Below are 15,148 nucleotides of genomic sequence, written 5' to 3'. Positions count from 1 at the left end.
CCACCCCCACATCCAGTATCTTATCCAAGGGTGTACGGAATTCAGAGGCTTGTTTTTCTCAAAAAGTAAGAACTCTGGGCTTGGCGCGGTGCTCAAGCCTGTAATCCCAGCACTTTGGGAGGCCAAAGCAGGTGGATCATTTGAGGTCAGAAGTTCAAATCCAGCCTTGCCAACATGGTGAAACCCCGTCTCTACTAAAAATACAAAAATTAGCCAGGTGTGGTGGTGCACACCTGTAGTCCCAGCTACTTGGGGGGCTGAGGCATGAAAATCACTTGAACCCGGGAGGTGGAGGCTGCAGTGAGCCGAGATCACACCACTGCACTCCAGCCTGGGTGACGGAGAAGGGCGACTCCGTCTCAAAAAAAAAAAAAAGCAAGAATTCTTCTCTACTGGCTGGTCTGTTCACATCACAGTTTCCCAACTACTCAGCGTGCCAGGAGAAACAATCTGTGTGAACCAATTCCAGGCCCTGATTCTGCAAAGATACTATTTAATAACTAAAAGAGACCCTTCTTGACTGACCCAACACTCCAGACCTAAGGAAAGGTAGTTTATACAACCTTTGTTGGGCATTCAGAGCACAAGGAAGACAGTTTATGGCAGCTGGGCTTTGAGTGTATCAGATCAAGCTAGTCAGCTTCTACCCAGCAGCAGTGTGGTTCCCGGTGAGGAGGAACTCAGGCAAGACTTGGGAAAGGCTTGCTCTTTCGTTGAGCCTGGGTCTAGATGACATGAGGCGGTGCCGGGGCTTCATTTAGGGCCATAAGCGCTCTGCCCTTGCCACATCATAGATGCCAGTTTTTGTTGTTGTTTTTATTTATTTTCTTTAATGCAGCCATTCCAGCGGACTATTTTAAACTGCTCTGGAGGGATAACAACTTTTTTTTTCCCGAGACAGAGTCGCGCTGTGTCTCCCAGGCTAGAGCGCAGTGGCATGCTCTCAGCTCACTTCAACCTCCACTTCCGGGTTCAAGCCATTCTCTGCCTCAGCCCCCGAGTAGCTGGGATTACAGGCACCCGCCACCAGGCCTGGCTAATTTTTGTATTTTCTTTTTTTGTAGAAACGGGGTTTCACCATGTTGGACAGGCTGGTTTTGAACTCCCGGCCTCATGTGATTCCTCCCGCCTTAGCCTCCCTCCCAAAGTGCTGGGATTACTGTTGTGAGCCACCATGCCCAGCTGATAACACCTATTTCTAGCCTGCTGGCTTGAGGGGACACTTCCAATTCCTGATGGCATCAGGCTATAGATTTTTCACATCATTGTGTCACCAATTTTTCCTGTCCCAGGAAACCTCAGCTAAGATGAACTGTGGGCAGTAAGGCCAAGCTGTTTTCCTAGCCAGCCCTTCCTATGGCTCTGGGTATGACCGACCCAGCGCCCTTCTCCCCAGAGGCCAATAGCTGCTGAGGGACAGACATGTCCACATCAAGACTGGAGAAGAGAGCTCACTGTCGTCAAACCACACCTTCCTGCTCTTCCTTCACCCCCCAAAAAAGAAAAAAGCCAGAATAGGCTCCAGGTTGGAATCGTTAGGAAGTGGTGATGACTCCTCTCCCTCGAGTTCCAGGCAGATCTCCCCTTGCAAGGCCCCACCCACACAGACTTCCCAGTCTCTGGGAGGAACACAAGAAAGCACCTCTCCCTTTCCACCTTTCGGGGACAACATCTGTACCAAGAGCTTTCCCAGATGTTGAGTGTTTGCCAAAATGCCGTCCTGAGCCAGCTGTCAGGACCAGACAGAGAAGTCCACCTCCTTTTGTAGGCACCTGCCATTTGGGAATCAAGCAGATTGTGAAGTACCTCATTCTTGTTGGGAATCTTATATGAAGCTATTGAAAGGGTGTAAGTCCATTATGCTACTGCTTTTCAGAGGCATTCACTGTAGCTACAGAGCCTGTAAACTGGGCAGAAAGTGTGGCCCCGGCCTTCAACCCCTACTGAGACTAGGCAGCCCAGTAACAGGCTCCATTCCGGCTGACTGGATGTCACAAAGCCTTATTCGAGAGGTAACGTGACATAACCGACAAACTGGGTCTCACGGATCCCCATACAGAGCGCTGCCTCTCCCAAGTATGTGCCATACTGCACAGGTGCCAAGGCGCCCCCGGCTTCATGTGGGCCACATCTCCTGTATCTCACCATCACTGTCAGTAGGCGCAGCTGTGATGGTGTCATTGCCCGACTCCTGGCAAGATCGATAAAGCACAGCATCAAAATTTGCAAAATGGGAAATACAAAATTAGCTGGGCATGGCGGCACATGCCTGCAATCCCAGCTACTTGGGAGGCTGAGACAGGAGAATCACTTGAACCCAGGAGACAGAGGTTGCAGTGAGCCAAGATCACGCCATTGCACTCCAGCCTGGGCAACAAGAGCAAAAATCTGTCTCAAACAACAACAACAACAACAAAACCTTGCAGAATGAGCATCAGCAGCTTAGAAGGAAATTCTGGAGCCTCACTGGAATCTGCTTTTCAGGAATGCTGTATCACCAACACACACCATGAGACAGGGCACAACACTGTTACAGTCGGGGAGGGGGCAGAGCTGCCTACAGGGTGCTCCCTAAAGCTGTGGCTCCACCCAGGATGCCTCCCCTCTCCCAGAAGTGCCAGCTTCCACTTTGGCTCTCAGGAGACGCACACTAGTGGCGTCTCTGGGGCAGCTGCCAAGAAAGGCGGAGTCAGCGTGCGCAGCAGGCACAGGAGGAAGGCTACGTGAACCGATTCCTCCTGCTGGAAAGGTTGTGCCGGCCCCGCCGCTCGTCATTTCCAAGCCTTCAAAACCTGCTCCTCTCCCAAGGCACAGGACGGAGCGTGGGAGTCAAGGCTGGTGAGGCCTCAAGTCTGGAAAGGCACAGCAGAAAAAGACTGGGCTCGTGCCCAAGCCTGGCTTCACCATGAATTAGCCGTGCAAGCTCAGTCAACTCAAACCCGGGCCCATTGTCCTTTCTGCCACCTGCGGTCAGAGCCCTGTGTCCTGTCCTCAGGTCACCTCTGTATAGTTCTCACAGGCCTCACTGTGACTCAAGGTCCCAGCTTTGGCTCCTGGGTCTCAGCTGCGTTGGTCAGGGGTCATTTCTGGCCACTCTGGGCTGAAGGAAGTGGAGTGCCGGCTACTACTCTCTTGTAAGACAACATTTGGGAGCGAGGGATAGGACTGAGCAGCTGAAATGAAAACACCTGGAGGCAAGAGGCTGTCCACCACCCGGGAGATCAGCCCCACCAGCAGGGAGGAACGGCACACAGACGCGGCTCAAGGAGGGCTCATTCCCGAGGTTTCATGGAGAGCCACGCGAAACCAGGTACCAGCAGCTCCAGGAAGAAAACCCACACTGAGGCACACTCCAGCTAGACAGGCAAACAGTACGTAGCGGCATTCATGCCAGGTGGCAGATGCTCTCTCTGACCATGTCCAAAGTAGCATCTTACACCCCACAGTCCAAACAGAAAGTGGGAGATGAGGTCCAGGGAGTCGGCTGCTTTCCTCACAGGGGGTCATTTGCCAAGAGCTGCTACAGCCACAAAAAAAAAAAAAGTCACTAAGGCCGGCCACGGTGGCTCACGCCTGTAATCCCAGAACTTTGGGAGGCCGAAGTGGGTGGATTACCTGAGGTCAAGAGTTCAAGACCAGCCTGAACAACATACAAAAAATACAAAAAAAAAAAAAAATACAAAACAATACAAAAATACAAAAAACAACTCTATTAAAAATACAAAAAAAAAAAAATTAGCTGGGCATGGCAGCGGGCACCTGTAGTCCCAGCTGCTTAAGAGGCTGAGTCAGGAGAATCGCTGGAATCTGGGAGGTGGAGGTTGCAGTGAGCCAAGATCACGCCACTGCACTCCAGCCTGGGTGACAGAGTAAGACTCCAACTCAAAAAAAGAAGAAAAAGCCACTAAAGTTGGTATATAACCCCCCACTGCTAAATTAGACTAAGAAAAAATTTTTTTTAATTTTTAAAGTGAAAGTCTCTTCCCGAAGGGATCAGAAATAAGCCCAAGAGCACGCTGCTACCCCTCCAGGGACCTGGCCCAGGCTCTTCTGGACCCAGAGCAGTGGTGACATGCAGTGGATGACACGTGGGCCCCTGTAGCCAGGGCCCTTCCTCCAGCTATCAACTGAGTGACCAGCAATTGGCAAAACAGTCTGGATAAGAGGAGCCCAGGGTGTTCAGATGCAAAGGAAGTGAGAAATCATTTGGGGAGCCAGGGACGAAGATTCAGGGCTCCAAACATCATCTGTGCTTTAACCAGAGTGAAAGCCCTGCTTGCTGTGTTTTAGTTGGGGTTCCTACGTAAATAAAGAGGTCGGCTAAATGTTGAAACCTCTCTTCTAATCCAATCCTTCCAATGAGGGCTGGGAAAGAAGCTGGACGTTGCTGCATATCAACAAGAGGCTTAGGATTGTCCTCTCAGCCACTGCAGCTCAGCCGAACACAGCACACACCAACTGTGAGTGTCCTTGGAGACTCAGCTCAGGACAAAATCTCCAGGAACTAACAGCAGATATTCCTGTCTATAGATTAATAGAGAAATGTTTGACAATGGATCCTACTTAATAGTTCTTATTCACTCAGGGTTTTTTTGGTTTTTTTTGAGACAGAGTCTAGCTCTGTCACCAAGGCTGGAGTGCAGTGGCATGATCTCAGCTCACTGCAACCTCCACCTCCCAGGTTCAAGCGATTCTCCTGCCTCAGCCTCCCAAGTAGCTGGGACTACAGGCGCCCGCCACCATGCCTGGCTAATTTTTGTATTTTTAGTAGAGACGGGGTTTCACTGTGTTGGTCAGGCTGGTCTAGAACTCCTGACCTTGTGATCCGCCTGCCTCGGCCTCCCAAAGTCTCTTAGGGTTTTGATTCACATCATTTTCATTTATAGTTTAATACTATAAAATATACTGTTTCTGTTGTTATAAGCAAACAGTGCTCAGAATCTGATGCATTCACACAGACCCCCAGTTTACACGTTCTTCAATGTGTCTTGCTACCAAATATCTGACACCTTCTCTCACTTGCTAGCACTAACCTGAGGGATAAGGAGAAGTGCCAGTTCGAAGCGACTTCTATCCCAGAATGACAACATCTGTCATGAATGGCAGCACAGCTGCAGGACCAGCTCCCGGATCCATCCCAGTTACTCTGGGACTTTGTGAACTTCCGCCCTCAACATCCTGGTCCTTCCTTTCAGATTTTTACATGGGTCCCAGGCCATTCTCAAACTGCTCCTGGAAATCACAGCCAAGCCCAGAAGCCAGTGCCAAGAAACAGCATGAGGACGCCCGCTCCGCACATAAGACATCTCCAGAGGCTGCCTGATCTCTGTCCCATTCCACAGCTGCTGTCCGTCCGTCGCGTGTCCCATGTCAGAGCAGCAGTGACGTTGGAACCTGGCTTTACGGGCCCCAGCTCTCCTCTCATGGGATGGCAGAGACTGAATAAAGCAACGTCAATCCTTTTTTTCTGTGAAATTTATTGTTTCCACATTAAAAGACTTTTTTTGAGGGGAAGTATTTTTTGTAACCACATGGTGATCCTATACAGCTGCCCAGAGGAGGGCACCATCAGAGTCATTAACATGCCGTATGAGTTCTGAATAAATAAAAGCTACAAAGCCCAAGTTATATACAAATATCTCAGGCAATAATGTTTACAAACCTATGTACAATAAAACAAATGTAAACAGTAAATGCAGCATGAGAGTAATCAAAGGATGCACAGGGACAGCCGCCGCTGTTCAGTCCACCCCGGAGCCGGCACCGGCCCGCCCTGGAACCAGCCACTCACCCTTCCTAACAACGGGACGGCCCGTGGAAGAGAAAACAAAAATGCTCCAAAGATGTCGTTGAACTGAAGGACGGGAAGGCTGACGGGAAGGCTGGCGAGAGGCTGCCCGCCTCCCTCACCCCGAGTCTGAAGCGCACGGAGGAGGAGACAGCACAGAGGCTCGGCCTGTGTGCGCCCCGTCCCAGAGGCTCCTGCCACGTGGGGCTCAGACGGGCATTGTGCTGCTCTGGGAGGCGAGTCCATGGAATGGTAGCTGCTTAAGTAAAATCAGAAGGTGCAGAAAATGTTCCCTAATTCAGTAACCTTCCTGACTCTTTGCCAGAAAGAGGCCCAAACTATGAGGGGCGGAGTTGGGGGACACATGATCATGAGGACTGGAGATGCCTGGGTGGGAGCTCAGGAGGGCACACATTGACCTGATTTGGGGGAGAACTTCTAGAAGATTTGCAATGTCCTAAACACAACTAAATCCTATCAGTACAGCAGAGTGGGGGCTATGAGGCAGGTGTGATGAATGGGTACTTCTGCATCCAGTGACCAAGTAATACATGTATGTATCACCTTGCGACCCACAAAAGTGCAATCATGTGAAACCAACGGCACTACGGCGAGAAGAGAAAATAGCCAGTATTGATATCGCGCAGAGTTCCGGGGCTGGGCAGGGCCCAGCAGCTGCCACTGCATGCAGCCTGCCCTCTGCCAGCCGTGCGGAGGCAGACGGAGGGGCACGGGGCTGGGCCCAGGCACCGAGGGGTGAGGCGTGGGTGTCCTGGGTTGTTGGAGGAGGGCAGGAGCCCCCACCTGGAGGCTGGGCACTCACACACTGAGAGGCAGCATACCCGGCGCTGACGACGGACGCGAGGAGCCCAGACCAGGAGGAGGAGGAGCGGGGTCAAAGCCGTTTACTGCCCTGTGGGAGCAACCAGAGCACAGAAGGGAAGAAAGGGGAAAAGAAAAACAAACTCATTTAAAATCACTCACACACAACAGGAAATTCATCTGCTTTCTAAAACTATTCCTCGCAGGCTGTAGGGTCCTGATGGCCCAAGGGGCACTGGCTGCCTGGAAAGCACCAGCTGGTTAGAGAATTGAGCCTTTGGGAATCCTGGGGAACCAGGACCACATGACCTATTTGGCAACTGCCGCACACTGGCCACGGAAGCCACAGTCCTGATTCTTCCCCCATAGAGCAGGTCTAAATGCCTGGCAATAGGGAACTAATTAAATAAATAATGGTACAACTAAACAATAAGATATTGCACAGCCATTAAAAACACATTCCACAAGTTTTTTAATAGCATGGGAAATATTCAGAATGTAACTAAGTGGAAAAACATGCAGGTTACCGAACTCTGTAGATTCAATCATATGAAAGAAAAAAAAGCAAATAGTATATATTCTAGATTCTAGACTATAGCCCCTTAGACAGACATTACTATCCATGTAGCTAAATCCACAAAGCAGGGGCAGAGGGGGAGTGTGTATAAATAAATGTATATATACACACATTATATATATGCACACACATATATATACACACACCAACATATATGTACATAGGATCATATATAACATAGAAAGAAAATTTAAGAATCGTCACTTTTCTCCCCTCTGGGCTGTGGGTGAATTTTGTTTACTACTTTATCCTTTTTTAATCATTTTTCAAATCTCCTTACATTTTCCAAATATAATGCATTAATACATGAATATCTTAATAAGATGGAGAAAAATAACTTTTTAAAAATTGTTTAGCAAGCAACGCCAGATGAGTAGGCTTTTCAACGCAGACTCGTGTGCAGACAGCCCAGCCCAACCCAACAGCCTGCAGCCAGGACCAGCACCCGGAGCCCAGCGACACAGGGAGCCCCCCCAGCGTCCCCCTCACACACCGTGCAGCGCAGCCACAAGAAGCAGCAAGAGGGGGAGGGAGTGTGCAGCCTGGAACCTCTCTCAGGAGCCACTTCAGCCTTTCCACCTTGAAAAGCTTCCTAGGAAAATTTGTCCCACTAGCAATTTGGGAGATAAAGCCAACTACGACAAGGGCCCACACTGCACCACACCTGCCCACTACTGCCCCCACCTACTCATCAGAGGGCTCCAGGGAGCTGAATACAGACTCATGGAGAGAGGTTCTCCTTAAAAAAAAAAAAAAATTGCCGACACACACTCCCTGCAGAGACAGCTGTTTCGTACACTGACAGAGTGAGGATAACCTCACAGAGAAACAGGCATGCAGAGACTTGACAAATAGTCCCTGCCTACTTGGAAGAAACAAAGTTCATGTCTAAAGAAACTAAACTCAGAGTACATATGTGGAGTTTAAATTCCAACCATGCATACAGAGACCAAGAGCCCCAGGAGAAAGGCTCTGACAAATGTCATTTCTCCCTGTTGCACACTGTCCTACTTCAACGACAAAGAGCCGGATCGTCTCTTTCCTCACTGGGTTAGGAGAGGTCTGATTTTTGAGCTTCAACACATTTGCAAGTTTGAAACCATCCTTCCCACTCTCCTAAGGTCACAGGCCTGTGCCTCTTCTGGGGCCAAGGCCATATCCTATTTGCCACGGTAGACTTCATATAATAGGCTCCATCTGTCTGGCTAGTCCCAGAGTCCCTGACACCTGCTTCTCCTAGAAACCTCAGGGATAACCAGGCAGGCCCCACAAATGGCCGCAGCTCTCAGCACGTGTGAACCTCAGATTCCCAGCTTCACACATCACAGTGGCAGGCAAGTCCCCAAACCTGTACTGCAGACAGCCCCTGGAACCCGGCAGAAAGGGAGCACTGTTGGATGCCAAGAAGAATCTGGCACCTGGGACACAGGGTGTGCAAAAGCAGCAACTAGGAGATGGCTCCTCGAGCAGGTTGAGGATGGGATTCTGGCATTTTCAAGTGGACCGTAAGGAACAACAGGTTTATCCCACTGTTCCACTGCCAAGGCAACCAAAGCAAGAGAAGGTCCAGCCATTAGCCTAGGCTCACCTAGTGAGCCATTGATGGGGAAGTCGGGGCCACAGCTGCCTCCAGATGCCCAGGCCAGGACCCTTTTCTAGTCTCCTCCTGGTCAGAGGCCACCTAGCAGCCCTCAGAAGCAACCACTTCGGCACTCCAATGCAGGCCGGCTCTAATGGGAAAAGTAAGTGGTGCAGCCCCGACTATAAAGAGAGAACCGGTAAATTTCTATATGGACAGAAATGGAATGCTTAATGTGAAGGTGGGTGGAGTAGAGAGAGAACATCAATCCACCAGGGTCTCACCTAGCGCCTCTCTCCTGAGTCAAAAAGTAGAAAGTTAAAGAACAGAGAGAGAAGAAAGCTGTCCTTCTAGATGGGATGACAGGTCTGGTGAAGTCCTTCGGAGGCCTGCAAAGCTGTGCACGGGGAAAAGATTTTCAAGAGAAGAGACTCTCTATATTCAACAGACTCAGTTTCAGGGAGCAGCAAAGAGCCACAGGGCAATGTCCCAGTGGACGAGACAGGACTGAAGGAAGAGAGATGGGGCAGGCTTGAAGATACAGATCTGGGAATCATATGTAAAAAAAGGTTCCAGAGCTATAAAATTGCATGATCTTACCATCAAAGACTAGTTAAGGAGACTGAAATATAGAGAATCCGGCTAAGAAAGAGTGCTAAGGTCAGTTGTAAAATGTCAGTGGAAGAAGTGAAAAGGGGGAAGAGCCAAGGCACACTTAGAAGCTACTCGGGACAATAAATGTAAAACAGCTGAGATGAAGGACGGAAACATTAACTCTGTCAAAGCAGCAAGGATGAGGACACTGCAGAGGGCAGGAGGGTGGGCTCAAGCTATCCAGAAGAGCCTGCAGGCAGGCACACGCCTCACTTGAGTCTCCTATTTCAGTGGATGAGTGTGGGCTCAGAGCAGCTCCAGCCTGCTCCAGTTCTCAGCCCGGGCTCTGCAAACTGCAAAGCAGTTCTGAAATGTAAGGCAGATCTTACACACGTCCCCATCTACCATTCCATTTTAACTGGGGACTCCATGCGTGAGCGCAGAGGTGAGGGAGTGCTCACACTGCTGCCTGATTTGAGAAAACAGAAGCAACTGGGTAACGGGAAGAACCCCAGTCCCAGGAAGACAGTCAAAGGTGATCCCAGGGCCTGACAGTGACCCCAAACCCCCATCGCCAGACTCTGAAATCAACACTACAGCGCCCTAGCCCAACTCAGGCGTGCCACGTGGCATGCTACTCCCAGCCACCCCAGGACCACTGCAACTAATTTGTTCTCGTTTCTCACAGCTGAACTAATAACGGCATATAGTCAAGTCGAACAGGACCGTGAAAGCTCACTGATGGGCTGTAAGTTGGTTAAAGCTGAGTCAGCCCCATGCAGTTAGTAAAACCAGATTGTTAATGTGTCTTCCACCACACACCAGGATTAAGAAAGAATGAAAAAGAGCACAGCAAACAAATTCAGTTACCCATGAACAACGTGGGAAATATGACTTTTTCTTGCCTAATAAAAGAAAGGAAAACATATTAAACAGTAATACAAACACTATTTCTACACCACGCCCTGAAATTAGTCCACGCCCACCTACACACAGCCCAAAAGAACTCAGAGTGGCTTTCAAAAATAGAGCACGTGTGACCTAAGAAACTACATAAAGTTATGGGGAAAAAAGAGTGTTTTTGAGAGAATCCAAGTGACCATACTGCACATGAAATGTGTGTCCTTTCAGATGGTGAGACAAAGGGCGACCATGGTTGAAGGAAACAGCTCGGCACCTGGGAGGCAGGCACGGCAGCCCATGTTTCAGGAACTGGCAGAAGTGCTCCCAGACGAGACAAAATCCTGATTCCAAGAAGCCCTCAAGTGACCAGAATTTACAAAATAATTTTGAATCCCACAGAGCAGTATGCCCAGTTAAGGTATATTGTTTTATGTGAGAAGGCTTCACTGCATCTAAAGTTTCAGCAGGTGGGAAGGTGAACACATGCACACCCGCACACATGTACACCCGCACACATGTACACCTGCACACATGCACACGCACACAAACCTACTTTGATGACGTCTCTCCCCCAAATGATCCTGCCACAGGTTTCTAGCGGCACTAGTGAGCCATCGCCACGGTGCTACAGACTCCTGAGGAGTGAGAGGGAGGGCAGGCAGGTTCTGCAGTGGAGGGCTTTTTCAAATGGGGCGCTTTTCTCATGCTGAAACTACAAGCCATACTTCTCCACTTCTATACAGACAGGCTTTTGTTTTTTTAACCTGCCAGAGTGTATAATGGACCTGGGAACTGGGATATCCTGCCCTTCCTTTTGCGGCTGCTACACAACATCTTGGTTTTTATCTGGTCAACAGGTCGGCAGAAGAAAAGCCAGAGGTAAAAAGCCAGACAGGCCAGAAGCCGGAATCGAAGCAAAGCGGCATGAAAGTGAAAACATAGCAAAACCCACAGAGTTATCCTCAGGAATACAGCAACTAGAAAGACAACTCCAGCAACAGTACGTTAATATTTCAGTGCGCATACACAATCCACTTATCATATAAGCTACACACTCACACAACAGCCAGCCCACAAAAGCATATTTCTTAATAGAAAAGGCACAATGTAAAATGTCTATCATTTAAAACCAAAACTAAGTATCTGCAACTGTTCCGATTGGGAAGCACAGCACATTTCTGGGTTCAGCTCAGGAAGTAAAGCCTACACTGACATCTCGGATGCTCTCAAGGGGCAGGGGTGCAGTCAGTGTGCCCAAGGCCCGTTCCTGGCTTCAGCTCACCCTGAGGTCCCCACGTCTCCCTGACAGCAGGTTCACCTCTTGGCAACCCCTGCCCTGGTGCTCTGTCTTGGGAGGCAAGTGGCAGGCAGGAGTAGCGACTCTGAACAGACAGTGTCATCCTTCCCTCCTCGTTACTATCCTTAAAGGCTTCCACACGCACAGGCACCTGTCCAACCTATCCATTTATGGTTCACACCTGCTCTCATGAAAGGCACCTGCGGCCCATCAAGAAATACGATTCCAAGGAGACACTAATAACTACTCTAGTAGAGGATCATTATAAGTTGTAGGGAAAAATAATTAGGCACTGCTTCCAACATTTATGAAGACTACCCTAAAATTTCTCCATATCATTCAGGGGAAATGGCTACTCTCACGTAAAACCATCCAGTCATTCCATTTATCATTCCAGTATAAAAACAAGGGCTGCCTCAAGTCTGCCTGAAACTCCTAAGACTGAGGAAAATCAATTTTATATTTACTCCACCTGAGGAAACCCAATGGTTAGAATAAACTTCTGATTTCAGCTGGGTGCGGCGGCAATCCCAGCACTTTGGGAGGCTGAGGCAGGAGGATCACTTGAGCCCAGGAGTTTGAGATCAGCCTAGGCAACAGAGTGAGACCCCATCTCTTCAAAAGAAAAAAAAAAATTATTTAAAAAAATTTTTTAAGAAAGAATAAAGTTCTAATTTGTATAGTGAAGTTTTAGAATGTGCTTTTAATACAAAATCCTTAATGAAATGTATATACTGCAGGGTAAAATTAGGGACACAGATCAACCAAAACACTCCACTACAAGAGCCTATTCAGAGTGCACTGTGTGTCGACTCTGCTCCTTTATACATGTGCCATAATTATTGAGGAAGGCAGAAAATACCAGCTGCTTTCAGAAATTGTGAACGTTTCTAGAGTTGTACCTGCTCTGCTTTCAGAGAAAAACAAGCAAGAATTACCTCTATGACTCAAAGCAGAGACAGTGGCCAAGGATCATAGGTGCCTGTTGGCTGTTTCAATAACAACTACCTTAGGCAACACATAAGCATCCCAGGCCACAGGTCCTAATAGTGACCTATATTAAGGCATACTTGTACAACCATGTATTACCATGTAGTATTTAAAAATAAATAAGTAAACTGAGGTAGAATAATATAAATGACATGGAAAGATAATGGCAATAGAAGTCATGATAGGCACATTGCAAAGCAATATTTAAAGTATAATCCTGTAACTGTGTTATAAACAACTTAGAGCAGATGCATGAAAATATGATTTGACATGCCTTGGAATAACTGTAAGGAATGCAGAAATAGTGTGAAGGCAGGAAACCATGACTTTTTAGTTCATATACTTCTATACTAACTGAAATTTTTTGCATTAAGGATGCTTCAACCTTAAGATAATTTTATTTCAATCTTCAAAAAAGCCTTAACTTTATACAAAAGTTGTATCTCCTAAACTATATTTGATCCAGTGCCTAAGTACTTCAGGGCTTTATATTTCTTAAAATTGTCACAGGGGATGTCTGTTGCAGAGTTTGCATATATTTAATTGTGATGCTCCCTTCTACCCCGAAAAAATATTTGCCTGTAAGCACCTGGGGAACAGGGACCTTATCACATTCATTTTGACTCACCAGAGCCTCACACTGCCGCCTTTCAAGAGTCTGCTTCCCAGGACAGAAGCCTCAGATTCAGGGTTCCTGGGGCAACAGACTCCATGGGGACTAGAGGACAACAACAGACATCATGTCCCCTAAGATTAGAATGATAACAGGCTTCAGGCAGGTTTGTCAAGCTGAGTTTACCTTTTCAAGGCTTCATTATGCTCACTTAATAATCTGTCACTTTACTACTCAAAAAATTATCACTTAAAACATTCAGTACTTACCCTTTGTCGAAGAAAGATGTATGCCCTGATCGAGAGAACTTTGTGCCATTGCCATTCAGCACCCCACAGTTAACATTCCCTGAAATATAGGATTTTCGTGATGCTTGGTCCTTTGCAAAATTCCTGCAAGCTGCTAATTTGGATTCTAAAGCCTACAAAAAAGAAGAAGGAATGATATGGTTGTCAAAACAGTAGCTGCACATAAAAATTTGCATTTCAAACCATTTCTATTTCAAGCCTCAAAACTTACTCATCTCAGTTGATAATGGTGGTTAGTTCAGCCATAATCAATCAACTTTCTAATAAAAAGGGGGAATACTTATGCTCCCTTTCTAATGACCTCAGAATATTTTATTTTTTCCTCTTAGTGTTACTGAAGGAAATACATAAAATCTTCCCCTTACAACTAAAAAAAGTGTGGCACGGAAGGTGGAACAGCAGATCCCAGGTCTCTTGACCCTATCCATTGCTCGTTTCTAAGCTGTAGACTGTTGGTTGGTGTTGGAGGGCAGGGTGTGTTTTGGAAGCAAGCACTATTAAAAAACCCAAAAATATCACTTGAGAATTTTTTTTAGGGCAGCCAATTCTTTCTCTAGGTTCTTCATTTTTTCTACTGCACGAGAATGAATGAGAACATTTACAACACTTTACATGAAATTAAAAGCTATTTTATTTCTGACAGCACTCTGTAAAATGTTTAACTGATACCCTTTGTCTGTAATTAAATAATTCACCCGCAAATGACACTGGCCTTTTAGCATTTACCTCTAAACTGGGCACCCTTGTTCTGCACCTGTCACCACGACACCTGGCAAGCACCAGGCTCTACCAACACAGATGACATGAAGAGATCAGGCGTTTCTCATGTATTTCCACACACTCAGACATCACCAACTGTCTCTCTCCCATAAACACTTTGCCCAAATCAAACCCCTCCTCCAAAAAGAAAAATACTATATCCATGGCAAAATATATATATACACAATTCATGTCTATTATCCACGACAGTAAAGGACTGGGAATGCACAGCTAAATTAAATCCACAGGTAACATATACTTCACTTTGAGAATCCATTTGGACCTCTTCCCCCTACATTTCAATAAGAGCTATTCAGAAACCAGCAACAATGGTCCTGAAATCAGCAACCAGCAACAATGGTTGGGCGCAGTGGCTCATTCCTGTAATCCCAGCACTTTAGGAGGCCGAGGCAGGTGGATCACTTGAGGCCATGAGTTCGAGACCAGCTTGGCCAACATAGTGAAACCCTGTCTCTACTAAAGAAAAAATAAAAAAATTAGCTGGGTGTGGTGGCATGCACCTGTAATCCCAGCTACGCAGGAGGCTAAGGCACAAGAATCATTGGAACCCAGGAAGCAGAGATTGCCGTGAGCCTTGATAGCACCACTGCACTCCAGCCTGGGCGACAGAGTGAGACTCTGTCTCAAAAAAAAGAAACAGCAACAAAAACAGACAAACTTTTTTCTTCTCCTTCTTTCCTATGACAAAAGTACAATGACCTACTAAAATGACAACAGAAAAAAGAGAGGTAATGACCTTGTAAGACAGACTCTGAATAAGCATAATTCGGCAATAATTCAGCAGCTTATTAAAGCTACACACACACAGTAGAAATTGAGAGCTATTCAATTCCTATATTCAAGACATGTGTTCATTCATTCAAATACATATTGAGTATCTATCACACAGCAGGCACA

The 15,148-nt window shown here is 47.3% G+C and overlaps 1 protein-coding gene and 1 long non-coding RNA gene across 7 annotated transcripts in view; one reads left to right on the top strand and one right to left on the bottom strand.

The window, feature by feature from the left end:
- The window catches only part of NDEL1 (nudE neurodevelopment protein 1 like 1), a 54,733-nt gene that overhangs the window by 16,747 nt on the left and 22,838 nt on the right, over positions 1–15,148 (bottom strand). For 2 of the 6 annotated variants that reach the window (XM_063717876.1, XM_063717874.1), the window contains exon 8: positions 13,433–13,584. In XM_063717876.1, the coding sequence (XP_063573946.1) occupies positions 13,433–13,584 (152 nt within the window). 6 annotated transcript variants of the gene reach the window in all.
- Positions 10,198–13,536, top strand: LOC134760460 (uncharacterized). Its single transcript, XR_010137919.1, has 2 exons — positions 10,198–10,681; positions 11,121–13,536. It is a non-coding gene; the product is annotated as an uncharacterized LOC134760460 (long non-coding RNA).

Source organism: Pongo abelii, chromosome 19 (assembly GCF_028885655.2).
Source record: "Pongo abelii isolate AG06213 chromosome 19, NHGRI_mPonAbe1-v2.0_pri, whole genome shotgun sequence".
Taxonomy (NCBI): Eukaryota; Metazoa; Chordata; class Mammalia; order Primates; family Hominidae; genus Pongo; species Pongo abelii.
Note: the sequence above shows the minus strand (reverse complement) of the source record. Positions and strands in the feature narration are given on the sequence as shown.